This window comes from Rattus norvegicus, chromosome 4 (assembly GCF_021556685.1).
Source record: "Rattus norvegicus strain SHRSP/BbbUtx chromosome 4, alternate assembly SHRSP_T2T, whole genome shotgun sequence".
Classification (NCBI taxonomy): domain Eukaryota; kingdom Metazoa; phylum Chordata; class Mammalia; order Rodentia; family Muridae; genus Rattus; species Rattus norvegicus.
Window position 1 is genome coordinate 14,926,338 of NC_141537.1, and position 13,114 is coordinate 14,939,451.

Here is a 13,114-nt window from a genome sequence, read left to right on the forward strand (position 1 = left end):
ATACATGCAGGCAAAACGCCAATGTGCATAAAATAAAAATAAATGATAAATTAATAAAAGTAGACTTATTTTTAATTGTTCCTAATCACTTACCTTGTAGGTACTGTTTAATAATTGGTTATTACTTAATTTGTTACTTGCTTTGTAAAACAATTGCCTTGAAAATATTAGGAAATTTTGTATTAGAATTTGTTGGTGAGTTAACCCAATAATTTGGTATTGATAGCAGAAATAGTATTTTGTATGTTATTGCCTGACAAGATTTTTCACTATGAATTCTTTCATTAGTTCTCTTTTTCCTTTTTTCTCCCTTTTATTCCCATGTACCCAGGGTTTATACATGCCAAACATGTGCTGTGAACTTTTACTTCATCATTTTCTCAGGCCTGATATGTTATTCAGGTTTGACCTGAGTAGGCCCCACACACTGTGGTGCTCAGAACCTTTGTAATACAAGGCAGTCTCTAGTTGAAGAAGTCTTGGGGGTAGAAGGGCTTCTAGGAATGAAACTTGAGCCTCTTACGTGCTGGGTAAGTGTACCAGCCTGGAGCTCTAACCCCAGTCATTATGTAAACTGTACAGAAAGCTTGAAGTGTGTGAAAGGCCATTTATAGATCCAGGGAGAAGCATGCAGTTGAGAAGCAAGGGCCACAGTTAAGAAAACAGACTTCTTGACAGTGGTTATCGGGAACCTGACAGATACTTAGCAGGTTCAGAACTCAGTCCCAGTGTCCTGTGTGGCGGTTTGTGCTAAGAGGACAAGGAGGAACCGTGCTTGTTGGCTCACCTGCTCCCTGCCACTCTTGGATGAGGGAAATAGTTCTGCTGCTCTAGGTGCATCTATGGAGTATTGTATTGGAACTCTGGACTGAAGGCTTCACTTTGTGTGATGTCACCAGCTAAATAAACATAAGGGGCATGGGCAGTCGGCCAGCCTCATTGCTTATGAAAATGTACTTGATTTGAGCTTTTCTTGCTATCGAATATGGGAAAGATGCTGTCCTGCCAGACTGCTCGTTTTCAGAGAAAGTAAGGATGAAGCCTGGGCAGAACAATAGTTTCCTCAGCATAGTGTCCCATGTCCACCCTGCCCAGACTGGGCACGCGCATGGCCCTAGGACCTCCTCGGTTGTTTTCGCTTCCTAGAGCAGGGATTCAAAGATCCAGGACACCGGTTTATCCCGAGTCCTAAGGCTACCTATGGGGCTTGCTGCTTTACCTCTTACCCTTTCTATGGGCTAGCTAGGTTTCTACTGCTGAAAAAGCCTTTAAATGACTTTAGCTTATGTCCTTGACACAGAGTCTGACGATCCTTCACTACCTAGTAGTAAATATACGGTTATTAAAATTATATCTAATGGGAAGATAATGTGACTTAAGATGTTACTTTAATTGTTTGAGATTGACTCAAGTACGTAATTTTTCCGTGAGTGAACTAGACAGATGGCTCATTGTGGAGCAGAGATTAAATACCTTCTGCAGGGAGGAATGTCCTGGAAGGGAACCCTATTGCCTGTCTCAGGGCCTCCAGATACCCCATTAGCATGCAGAACTCTGTTCTGATCACGGGTCCTTCCTATGTGGGTAGCGTGGCACGTGTTCCAGGCCAGGAATCTGGTAGGGAGCAGGGAGCCGCCTTCAGTCTCAGGTGGGTTCCTGGGTGCCGGGGACTCTGACCCCGCCTCAGCCTTACCCAGTTTCCTGGCACAGTCCACTGTCCCCCAGCGCATGGTAGCTACAGTTCATCACAGTTAAGCAAGCCAGTCATTTGGGAAACACTGGCTTTAACCAGGTGAGCGGCTTTCTGCTCGACACACAAAGCATCACGAGGAAACTCATGGCGTCATAGTGCAGTGAGAGCAATGTCTTCAGCGCCTGCAGGCTTGTGGGAGCTATTGGCTCTGTACACAGTAACGGAGTCTGTGCAGCATGAATAGGGTGGCGACAATGTCTGAAACTAATTTCGTGGTGCTGGACATTTACTCTTTTGAGACAATGAGGAAGTTCTCTGTTTAGATGGTATTTTACTAATGTTTAATTGTCTGAATTAATTAATAAATTGTGTGTTTAATCTAGATGCTGACGTTAGTGAAGAGTCGCCTCCTCCCTTACCTGAAAGAACTCCCGAGTCTTTTGTATTAGCAGGTGAGCGGATGAGTACGTCTTCTTCATTGCTGGGTTTAATCTATCAACTACTATACTGAGTAATCAAAATCGAAGTGTACGTTTTAATTGATGCTGACAGGTTTTTATTACTCACTTGAAAACGCTTTAAGTAAGTATTTTTCCCTTCCTGAAGTTGCTAAGTGACTGCATTTGTAGTAGTCATTGGAAACTACTAGAATTAAGGTAACTGCAGTTTCAAGAGAACTTGGATTTGTTGGTGTCATTTCATTCTTTAATCCATTCAACTTATGTAAGTTAACATTCAACTTGCGTTGTGAATTCACGTGTTTATGAGGATAGTTTCTAAAATTTATAGGATTTTTTTTTGCATTGACTTTAATAAAAAAAATTCAAGGATTAAAGACAAAAGTTTTTTTAATAACATCATTTATTTTTGATAATTCATACATCCACACCTGGTTTTCCACCACCAACTCCATATATTTCCCATACATAACATGCCTCTTCTGACTTCTCCTCTGCTATTTTTAATGTTAAGACAAAAGTTTTAATATTGTGATTTCTTTTTTTTGTTCCCCAGATATGCCCATAAGATCTGATTGGCATGAACTTCCAAGTCAGGAGTGCTCGGAGCACAGGGAATCTGAAGTGAGTCATTTGGAATCGCTGTGTTAGCTCCATCCGAGAGCTTGTCACCCTCAGTTACGCGCTTCCTCTGTTCCTGGACTTGACTCTTTTTAATTAGTTTTTTTACAGGTGTTACTTTTTTTGATATTTTTTGAGACAGGGTCTCCTATAGTCAGACTGTCCTCAAACTCACCTTGTGTCCAGGGCTGCCCTTGAACTGTTGGCCCTCTTCCTCTTTCTCCTCAGCTCAAGTACTACTTATCATATATATGCACTACCATGATAGGCTGTGGATTAAACGTTGACGTAAAACGTAAGCTGCAGCTTTTTTGTAAGATACAATGTAAGAACTCTGGCTTTCGTGAGGACATCTCTGACTTGGTTACACTGCTACTGAAAAGTTCATAAATTAGACCATGTCTTAAGTCATTTTGGAGATATGAATAGAACTCAGTATTTTGTCCCCCTGTCATATACAACCACCCTAGGTTTATTTTATATTCAAGAAAAACTCTGTAGTGGTAATTTGGACTCGGGGACACCACAGTAGTAGATTACAGTTCTGTGCTCCTCCAGCATTAGCTGGGTGGGGGGTGTTTGTCTTGTTTTAATGCAGAAGTTTCCCTTTACAGTATACATCAAGGTAGTAAGAGCTGTGGAGATGGCTTAGTGTGTAAGAGCAATTGCTACTCAAGCATGAGGACCTAGGTGTGCCCCTGCACCCAGAATCAGTGAGAGACTCTGCCTCAAAGGAATGGGAAATTTTTAAGTAAAGCAAAACAGAATTTCAAGCATAATAATATACCATTGTTTTCTTTTTCTTTGATATTGAAAATCAAGATACAAATCAAGCTTGGTAGTGTGTGCCTATAATGCTAGCACTTAAGGAGGTGAAGGAGGAAAGGTCAGGAATTTGAGCCCACCCTTGACTACATAGTGAGTTTGAAACTAGCCTGGACTAAGTGAGATTCTGTTTCAAAAACAAATAGGTAACAAGGAGGGGGGTTTTTTATATCTCAATTTCTTGGGGTCATTCCTATAGCAGATTGTCTTCTATTTACTGCACATAAGATGAGCTTTCTGTAATAACTGTAAAATGTCCTTGCAGGGCTTGATAACCTCTGGAAATGACAAACACGGTGAGTTATTATTTCTTCCTTTTTACCAGAGGTGTTTCAGATTAGTTTATCTAAAACAGCACATATCTTGCTTCGTGCTCTTCGGTTATTCCTCTATGTTATGTAAAGATCTCTGCAATAACTGCTTGAGGAAACACAGTTCTGTGGCATAATTCTTCTAAGCTGACCCACCCATAAATACTATTGATCTGAATCGGAAAGTCACGGGAACATTTATTATCAGAAGTTATGGGTTTATGTGTTGCTTTTTGGATATTTGTTGTGTTTTTATTGTTTATTAAAATATCTAGAAGCTATGGTATAGCTCTAATTGAGCACATAGTTAACAGGTCTAAAGTCTAGGTTTACTTTTTAGCACCAAAGTTAACAACAGGTACTTAGAAGTTCATTCCCGTTTGAGTATATGCTCCATATTGACCAACAAATGGAAATGTCTCCATAACTGCTGGGGGTGCTCATGTTTATTGGAAAATAAGTCAATAGTTAATACTACGAGTTAGAAGTTTTATATTTGACTTAGGATAGCTCAGTGAGGGCCTAGCGTGCATAAAGTCCTAATTTCCCAGCCCTTCAGAAACCAGGCATGATGGTGCACACTTGCAGTCCCAGAATTTGGAAGGGGCAGCAGGAGGGGAGGAGTGACTGAAGGATCTCACCATCATGAGTAAAGTAGATGAAGTTATCATCGGCACTGCTGCCACTGTGACACTGCTAGTCCCCAGGACTTTGCCTCCTTGGCAATGTCTACAGTTGGGCTCTTGGTGCTCCCTGCTCTTCCTGTGCTCCATTTGGCACCGTCTCCTGTGCCCTCTGCCTTACTAAACCTTGACCTCTAAGGCTGAGTCTTATTCCTGGATGACCTTCACCTAAGCTTGAGACTTTAAATCTGCCCCGTCTTCCTCCTTAGAAGGTGGCCCTGAGGAACTCCTCACCACCACTAAGATGATTTATGCATGTCTCTTACTAGGCCAGCAGCTAGAAAACTCTGTCCCCAGGGCCTGCCCTGGTCTTGGCAGGACTTTGTGTACCTTTGAGCTGAACCTGTTTGTTTGTTTTAGGAAATTGTTTTAGGTCAATGAGATGGCTCCCAGGGTGAGGGTGCTAGCTGCCAAGCCTGGCAGCCTGCGTTGAACTGCTAGGATCCACATGGTGGCCTCCACACATGCTGTGGCACCTGCATTCCCATAAGAAATAAATGTACATGGTTTCAAAGGAAACCAAGTAGGGCCTGATGCTGATGCTTGAAATTCTAGCACTTAGAAGCAGGCAGGGGGTTGGGCGTTAGAAGCCAGCCTGGGCTACATAGCAAGACTCTGGATTAGCAGAGTGGAAAGAGAACAAGAGTGGGTCGGGGGTGGGGTGGGCAAAGAATAACAAGGCAGAATCATGAGCACAGGGAACACCTGTAGACTTATCCTGGGTTTCCAGAAAGGTTTCTCAACAGAAACAACGAAGGAGGCTGGGTGTGGGTGTGCTGCTTGTCTGCAACCTGAAACCCCTGGAGGCACAAGGCACACGGATCTCTGAGTCTGAGGCCGCCAGCCTGGTTTACTTACCAAGTTCCCTCTTGAAGGAAGGAAGGAGGGAGAAAAGAGGGAAGGAAGAAATTGTATAAGAATTAATCTTAATTTTTTTTAAAGTAATCTTTTCATTGATCTTTAAATTAGTAAATTAACTACAATTTAAACAAGAAGACTTAAAAAGAATTCATATTGGCATGGGGAGTAGTAAATTGTCCAGTAATTAGAAACCTGTTTGACTATAACTACTTTAGAAAATACAGCATGCCATGTTCGGGATTGATGAAATGAGGTAAGTACACAGAACCTCCCCAACACACATGTGTAGACTGCCTGATTGGAGCTCGGCTGTGGTTCATGCTTCTGACTTCAACACAGGAGAGCTGAAGATATGTAACAAGACTGTCTCAAAACACCACCACCAGAACACACACACACACACACACACACACACACACACACACACACACACACCAGTTGCTATGGAGTCTTAGAAACACCACCACCAGAACACACACACACACACACACACACACACACACACACACACACACACACACACACACACACACAGACCAGTTGCTCATTACCCCTCTCCTTGTATGGAGTCTTAGAAATGGCAACCATAAGGTGAAACTTGCTCTTTTATTCTGTGCCCTTCCTGCTGCAAATTACTGTGAATGAGGTGCTGCCCTAAGCCGGTGATTAATAAGGACGTTTCCTTTTAGATGCAGGGGTTTCCCACACAGCGGCTTGTTCACCCACTTTCAGTGACAAGAAAGAGGAAATAACAGAAAGTCTAACAGAAGTCACAGACATTGGTAATTCATGATTCTAAAAGCCAGGCACAGTGACTCTCTTAGTGCTTGTGTCTGTCCTTTCCAATCTCTCCAGATTAATTTTGGTTGAAAACACGTTTTGTTAGATATTAGAATGGCTATACAAGCTTGCTTCTTAGGTCCATTTGTTTGGAAATTCTTTTTCCAACTCTTACTCTGAGGTAATGTCTGTACTTGATATTAGGGTGTGTTTCTTTTTTTTTTTTTTTTTTTTTTTTTATTAACTTGAGTATTTCTTATATACATTTCGAGTGTTATTCCCTTTCCCAGTTTCCGGATAGTCATCCCCCTCCCCCCTCCCCTTTCTTATCGGTGTTCCCCTCCCCATCCTCCCCCATTGCCGCCCTCCCCCCAACAATCTAGTTCACTGGGGGTTCAGTCTTAGCAGGACCCAGGGCTTCCCCTTCCACTGGTGCTCTTACTAGGATATTCATTGCTACCTATGAGGTCAGAGTCCAGGGTCAGTCCATGTATAGTCTTTAGGTAGTGGCTTAGTCCCTGGAAGCTCTGGTTGCTTGGCATTGTTGTTCATAAAGGGTCTCGAGCTCCTCCAAGCTCTTCCAGTTCTTTCTCTGATTCCTTCATCGGGGGTCCTAGTTCAGTGGTTTGCTGCTGGCATTTGCCTCTGTGTTTGCTGTATTCTGGCTGTGTCTCTCAGGAGCGATCTACATCCGGCTCCTGTCGGCCTGCACTTCTTTGCTTCATCCATCTTGTCTAATTGGATGGCTGTATATGTATGGGCCACATGTGGGGCAGGCTCTGAATGGGTGTTCCTTCAGTCTCTGTTTTAATCTTTGCCTCTCCCTTCCCTGCCAAGGGTATTCTTGTTCCCCTTTTAAAGAAGGAGTGAAGCATTCACATTTTGATCATCCGTCTTGAGTTTCATTTGTTCTAGGCATCTAGGGTAATTCAAGCATTTGGGCTAATAGCCACTTATCAATGAGTGCATACCATGTGTGTTTTTTCTGTGATTGGGTTACCTCACTCAGGATGATATTTTCCAGTTCCAACCATTTGCCTATGAATTTCATAAAGTCATTGTTTTTGATAGCTGAGTAATATTCCATTGTGTAGATGTACCACATTTTTTGAATCCATTCCTCTGTTGAAGGGCATCTGGGTTCTTTCCAGCTTCTGGCTATTATAAATAAGGCTGCAATGAACATAGTGGAGCACGTGTCTTTTTTTATATGTTGGGGCATCTTTTGGGTATATACCCAAGAGAGGTATAGCTGGATCCTCAGGCAGTTTAATGTCCAATTTTCTGAGGAACCTCCAGACTGATTTCCAGAATGGTTGTACCAGTCTGTAATCCCACCAACAATGGAGAAGTGTTCCTCTTTCTCCACATCCTCGCCAGCATCTGCTGTCCCCTGAGTTTTTGATCTTAGCCATTCTCACTGGTGTGAGGTGAAATCTCAGGGTTGTTTTGATTTGCATTTCCCTTATGACTAAAGATGTTGAACATTTCTTTAGGTGTTTCTCAGCCATTCGGCATTCCTCAGCTGTGAATTCTTTGTTTAGCTCTGAACCCCATTTTTTAATAGGGTTATTTGTCTCCCTGCGGTCTAACTTCTTGAGTTCTTTGTATATTTTGGATATAAGGCCTCTATCTGTTGTAGGATTGGTAAAGATCTTTTCCCAATCTGTTGGTTGCCGTTTTGTCCTAACCACAGTGTCCTTTGCCTTACAGAAGCTTTGCAGTTTTATGAGATCCCATTTGTCGATTCTTGATCTTAGAGCATAAGCCATTGGTGTTTTGTTCAGGAAATTTTTTTCCAGTGCCCATGTGTTCGAGATGCTGCTCTAGTTTTTCTTCTATTAGTTTGAGTGTATCTGGTTTGATGTGGAGGTCCTTGATCCACTTGGACTTAAGCTTTGTACAGGGTGATAAGCATGGATCGATCTGCATTCTTCTACATGTTAACCTCCAGTTGAACCAGCACCATTTGCTGAAAATGCTATCTTTTTTCCATTTGATGGTTTGGCTCCTTTGTCAAAAATCAAGTGCCCATAGGTGTGTGGGTTCATTTCTGGGTCTTCAATTCTGTTCCATTGGTCTATCTGTCTGTCTCTGTACCAATACCATGCAGTTTTTATCACTATTGCTCTGTAAGACTGCTTGAGTTCAGGGATAGTGATTCCCCCTGAAGTCCTTTTATTGTTGAGGATAGTTTTAGCTATCCTGGGTTTTTTGTTATTCCAGATGAATTTGCAAATTGTTCTGTCTAACTCTTTGAAGAATTGGATTGGTATTTTGATGGGGATTGCATTGAATCTGTAGATCGCTTTGGTAAAATGGCCATTTTTACTATATTAATCCTGCCAATCCATGAGCATGGGAGATCTTTCCATCTTCTGAGGTCTTCTTCAATTTCTTTCTTCAGTGTCTTGAAGTTCTTATTGTACAAATCTTATACTTGCTTGGTTAAAGTCACACCGAGGTACTTTATATTATTTGGGTCTGTTATGAAGGGTGTCGTTTCCCTAATTTCTTTCTCGGCTTGTTTCTCTTTTGTGTAGAGGAAGGCTACTGATTTATTTGAGTTAATTTTATACCCAGCCACTTTGCTGAAGTTGTTTATCAGCTTTAGTAGTTCTCTGGTGGAACTTTTGGGATCACTTAAATATACTATCATATCATCTGCAAATAGTGATATTTCGACTTCTTCTTTTCCGATCTGTATCCCCTTGACCTCCTTTTGTTGTCTGATTGCTCTGGCTAGAACTTCAAGAGCTATATTGAATAAGTAGGGAGAGAGTGGGCAGCCTTGTCTAGTCCCTGATTTTACTGGGATTGCTTCAAGTTTCTCTCCATTTAGTTTAATGTTAGCAACTGGTTTGCTGTATATGGCTTTTACTATGTTCAGGTATGGGCCTTGAATTCCTATTCTTTCCAGGACTTTTATCATGAAGGGGTGTTGAATTTTGTCCAATGCTTTCTCAGCATCTAATGAAATGATCATGTGGTTTTGTTCTTTCAGTTTGTTTATATAATGGATCACGTTGATGGTTTTCCGTATGTTAAACCATCCCTGCATGCCTGGGATGAAGCCTACTTGATCATGATGGATGATTGTTTTGATGTGCTCTTGGATTCGGTTTGCCAGAATTTTATTGAGTATTTTTGCGTCGATATTCATAAGGGCAATTGGTCTGAAGTTCTCTTTCTTTGTTGTGTCTTTGTGTGGTTTAGGTATAAGAGTAATTGTGGCTTCATAGAAGGAATTCGGTAGTGATCCATCTGTTTCAATTTTGTGGAATAGTTTGGATAATATTGGTATGAGGTCTTCTATGAAGGTCTGATAGAATTCTGCACTAAACCCGTCTGGACCTGGGCTCTTTTTGGTTGGGAGACCTTTAATGACTGCTTCTATTTCCTTAGGAGTTATGGGGTTGTTTAACTGGTTTATCTGTTCCTGATTTAACTTCGGTACCTGGTATCTGTCTAGGAAATTGTCCATTTCCTGCAGATTTTCAAGTTTTGTTGAATATAGGTGTGTTTCTTGTATGCAACAGAAGGATGGATCCTGTTTTCACATCCATTCTGTTAGTCTGTGTCTTTTTATCGAGGAGTTTAAGATGGTTGATATTGAGAGATCAATCTCATGACCAATGATTGTGAATTCCTATTATTTTGGTGGTGCTGGTGCTGGTAGTGTGTGTGCCCCTTTTGGGTTTGCTGGTCTGCAGTTATTTATTTCTTGTGTTTTCATGGATGTAGTTATGTTCCTTGGGTTCAGTTTTCCTTCTAACACCTCTGTAGGGCTAGATTTGTAGATAGATATTGCTTAAAATTGATCATGAGATGACTCATTTTTTCCTATGGTGATTAAAAGTTTTGCTGAACTGGCATCTCTAGTCTCTTAGAGCATGTAAGACATCTATCTGTTTGGGCCCTTCTGACTTTTAGAGTCTCCGCTGAGAAGTCAGGTGCAATTCTGCCTTTATATGTTATGTGGTCTTTTTCCCTTGCAGCATTTTCCCCCTAAAACAGGGTTTCTCTGTGTAGCTCTGGTGGTCCTGGAACTCACTCTGTAGACCAGGCTGGCTTGGAAGTCAAGAGATCTGTCTGCCTCTGCCTCCCGGTGTTGGGGATTAAAGGTGTGGCTGGGATCAACTACCTGGCTTCCCTTGCAGCTTCTAATAACCTTTCTTCTGTATGGTTAGTATTTTATCTCTTCCGGTCCAATCTATTTGGTGTTCTATATGCTTATAGAATTATCAGCATATTATTTTTTAGTTTGGAAAACTTTATTCCATGATTTTGTTGAATTTTTTTTTCTAGGTCTTTGATCTTAGGATCTTCTCTTTCCTCTACTCCTAATATTCTTGGTTTGGTCTCTTCAAGGTGTCCAATATTTCATGGATGTTTTGTGTTGGGGATTTTTTAGATAAGAGGTTTTCTTTGACTGGGGTATCTAGGTCTTCTGTTACCTTCAGTGACTGACATAATCTTCCGTTGCTTACATTCTGTTGGTGAAGCTTGCCTTTGTGCTTCCTGTTCACATTCCTAAATCTCCATCTCCAGGATTCCCTGTTTGTGTTTTCTTTATGGCTTCTGTTTCCATTTTCAGGTTTTGAACAGTTTTATTAGTTTTCTTCATCTGTCTGTCTATTTGTTTTTTCCCCTTGGCTTTCTTTTTGTCCAATTTTTGTTTGTGTTTTTCTGGCTTTTCTTTGATCTATTAATTTCCTCTTTAAGGACCTCTGACATCTTCACAGAGTTGTAATTAAGGTCTCTCTCTCTCTCTCTCTCTCTCTCTCTCTCTCTCTCTCTCTCTCTGTGTGTGTGTGTGTGTGTGTGTGTGTGTGCGCGTGCGCTCGCGCTCACATCATACTTCAGCTATGTTGAAGCATTCAGGGCCTGGTATGGTAGGATTCCTGGCCCTGGCTATTACTGTGTTCTCTATGCTAGCATCCGGGTATCTGAGTTTGGAGTGATTATAGATGTAGGTGCTGGTTTCTGGCTTGTCTTTGTTGGGTGGGTGTTTTGTTCTTTGGTTTCTGTTTCTTCTAGATGTTCAGAGTGTGATGGCTGTGTGTTGCCTGTTTTGGCCTGCTCCACTGATATGCTTATGGAGAATGCTTGCTGGTGTTGGAGACTTGGGGAAGGGGAGGCCAGGGGGGGTGGTCTGTGGCACCCACGAGGCATGGACAGGGTGGAAGGGAGGCTGCAACTGGTGTTCTGTTGCACTGGTAGGGGTGACCCAGGTAATTTTGTTTGGGGGAACAGCTATGCATGTATTCTTAGATACATTCTTAAAAATGTTTTTTTGAAGTCCTTTTGGATGTTAATTTGTTATTGTGTTTTTTTGTTTTTTTGGCAACAGGTTTTGGTAATCGCTGTGGAAAACCTAAAGGACCAAGAGATCCACCTTCAGAATGGACATGATTCAGGGAGTTAAAAGACACTTTAAATTATACTGGAAAATTCAAGTGCCACTGAAAGCCAGATTTATAGTATTCCATCTTTAAAATGTGGGACTGATAGCAGTGTAGATTGTTACCTTAATATTTTTTGCTGGGACCATCTACCTGCCTTATACTACACTTAGGAGAAAGTATTACATATTGTTTATTTTGTAACTTCAAGTATTATTGCCTTAATGTCTCTTAACCCTGTTACAAGCTGCTTGTAGACCTGTTAATATAGTAATACTTTTATGATAAACTGAGTTAAAGGACTACTCTTTTGCTGTTTTATCATGTATGCATTATTTTGTATATGTACAGGGCAAGTAGGTATATAATTTGATAAAGTTGAAGTCCTAAAATATTATTAACAGAAGATGTAAGAATTTCTGCATGGTTTAAGTCTTTGTGTATCTTACTTGTAAATTATTTGCCCTGAAATTTTAGAAAACTGTTTCTGAATTTTAAACTTGCTGGATTCGTGTAGCCAGCATTGCAGGTTATCAGAGATCAAAGAGTGTAATAATAATACCTTTTGTAAATTGTAAGCAAAAAGTTATTTTTATATTATATACTGTCTAATTGTTCACCCTAATGGTTCTTGTTTTCGTCTAGTCATGGAGATTCAGTAAGTGCCTTGGAACAACATTGACTTCCCTTAGCTCGCGTGTGTTACTTTCAAGTTTGAATTCAACTGGGGTTAGAAGACTATCAGAATCTATGTATGTTTCAGGATATTTGTTGACCTGCCATTAAAAAACAAACAGTTTTACACTGCTACGTCTCGTATTGTTTTTTATTCTTAAGGAAAGATTTGTATTAATTATGTGTATGTGTGTATCTGTGGAGTTATGTGCACACGAGTGCATCAGGTCCTCCTGGAACCAGAATTACAGGAGATTGTGAGCTGTCCAGCATGGCTGCTGGGAACTGACTTAGGTCTCTAGAAGAATGATGTACACTCTTTAACTGATGAACCATCTCTCTAGCCCCTCATTCTTATCTTTTCCGTCATGAGCTGTGGGTAGGGTTCAATCACATGACCATGGAGTGGGAAGGAAGGCTTAAGAATGAAGCTGCATGCCTGTAGTCGAGTCCATGGAAGCCTCCGGGAAGCGCAGCATTTGATCACTTAAACCATGAGGTTTGAAGTCTGTACAGCATAGTTGAGAGTTACTCTACGAAAGGGTAAAAATGAGACTAGAGAGTACCTTCTGAGGAAATCATGGCCATGCCCGTTCTCAGCACCTGCCCTCGGTCAGCACTCAGCATTTTGTCCGTGTTACTCTTCCACGATCCCAGAACACCACAGAGTGAGACCGGGGTGGGTCCCGTGTTCCCTTCTACCCGATGAGGGAGCTCAGGATCTAGCCATAAACACTAAGCCTACATTTCAGACTCAGGGATTGGGTTGGACATGTTTTCCCCGTGCTTACAGAAGAATGGA

General features: G+C 41.4%; 1 protein-coding gene across 11 annotated transcripts in view; it reads left to right on the plus strand.

Moving 5' to 3' along the window:
* The window catches only part of Ptpn12 (protein tyrosine phosphatase, non-receptor type 12), a 71,966-nt gene extending 59,519 nt beyond the window's left edge, over positions 1-12,447 (plus strand). For 4 of the 11 annotated variants that reach the window (XM_087655658.1, XM_087655667.1, XM_087655660.1 and 1 more), the window contains 4 exons: positions 2,077-2,145; positions 2,708-2,775; positions 3,863-3,893; positions 11,586-12,447. In XM_087655658.1, coding sequence (XP_087511784.1) covers positions 2,077-2,145; positions 2,708-2,775; positions 3,863-3,893; positions 11,586-11,647 — 230 coding nt within the window. In that variant the 3' untranslated portion in view covers positions 11,648-12,447. 11 annotated transcript variants of the gene reach the window in all.
* Positions 12,448-13,114: the final 667 nt, after the last annotated feature.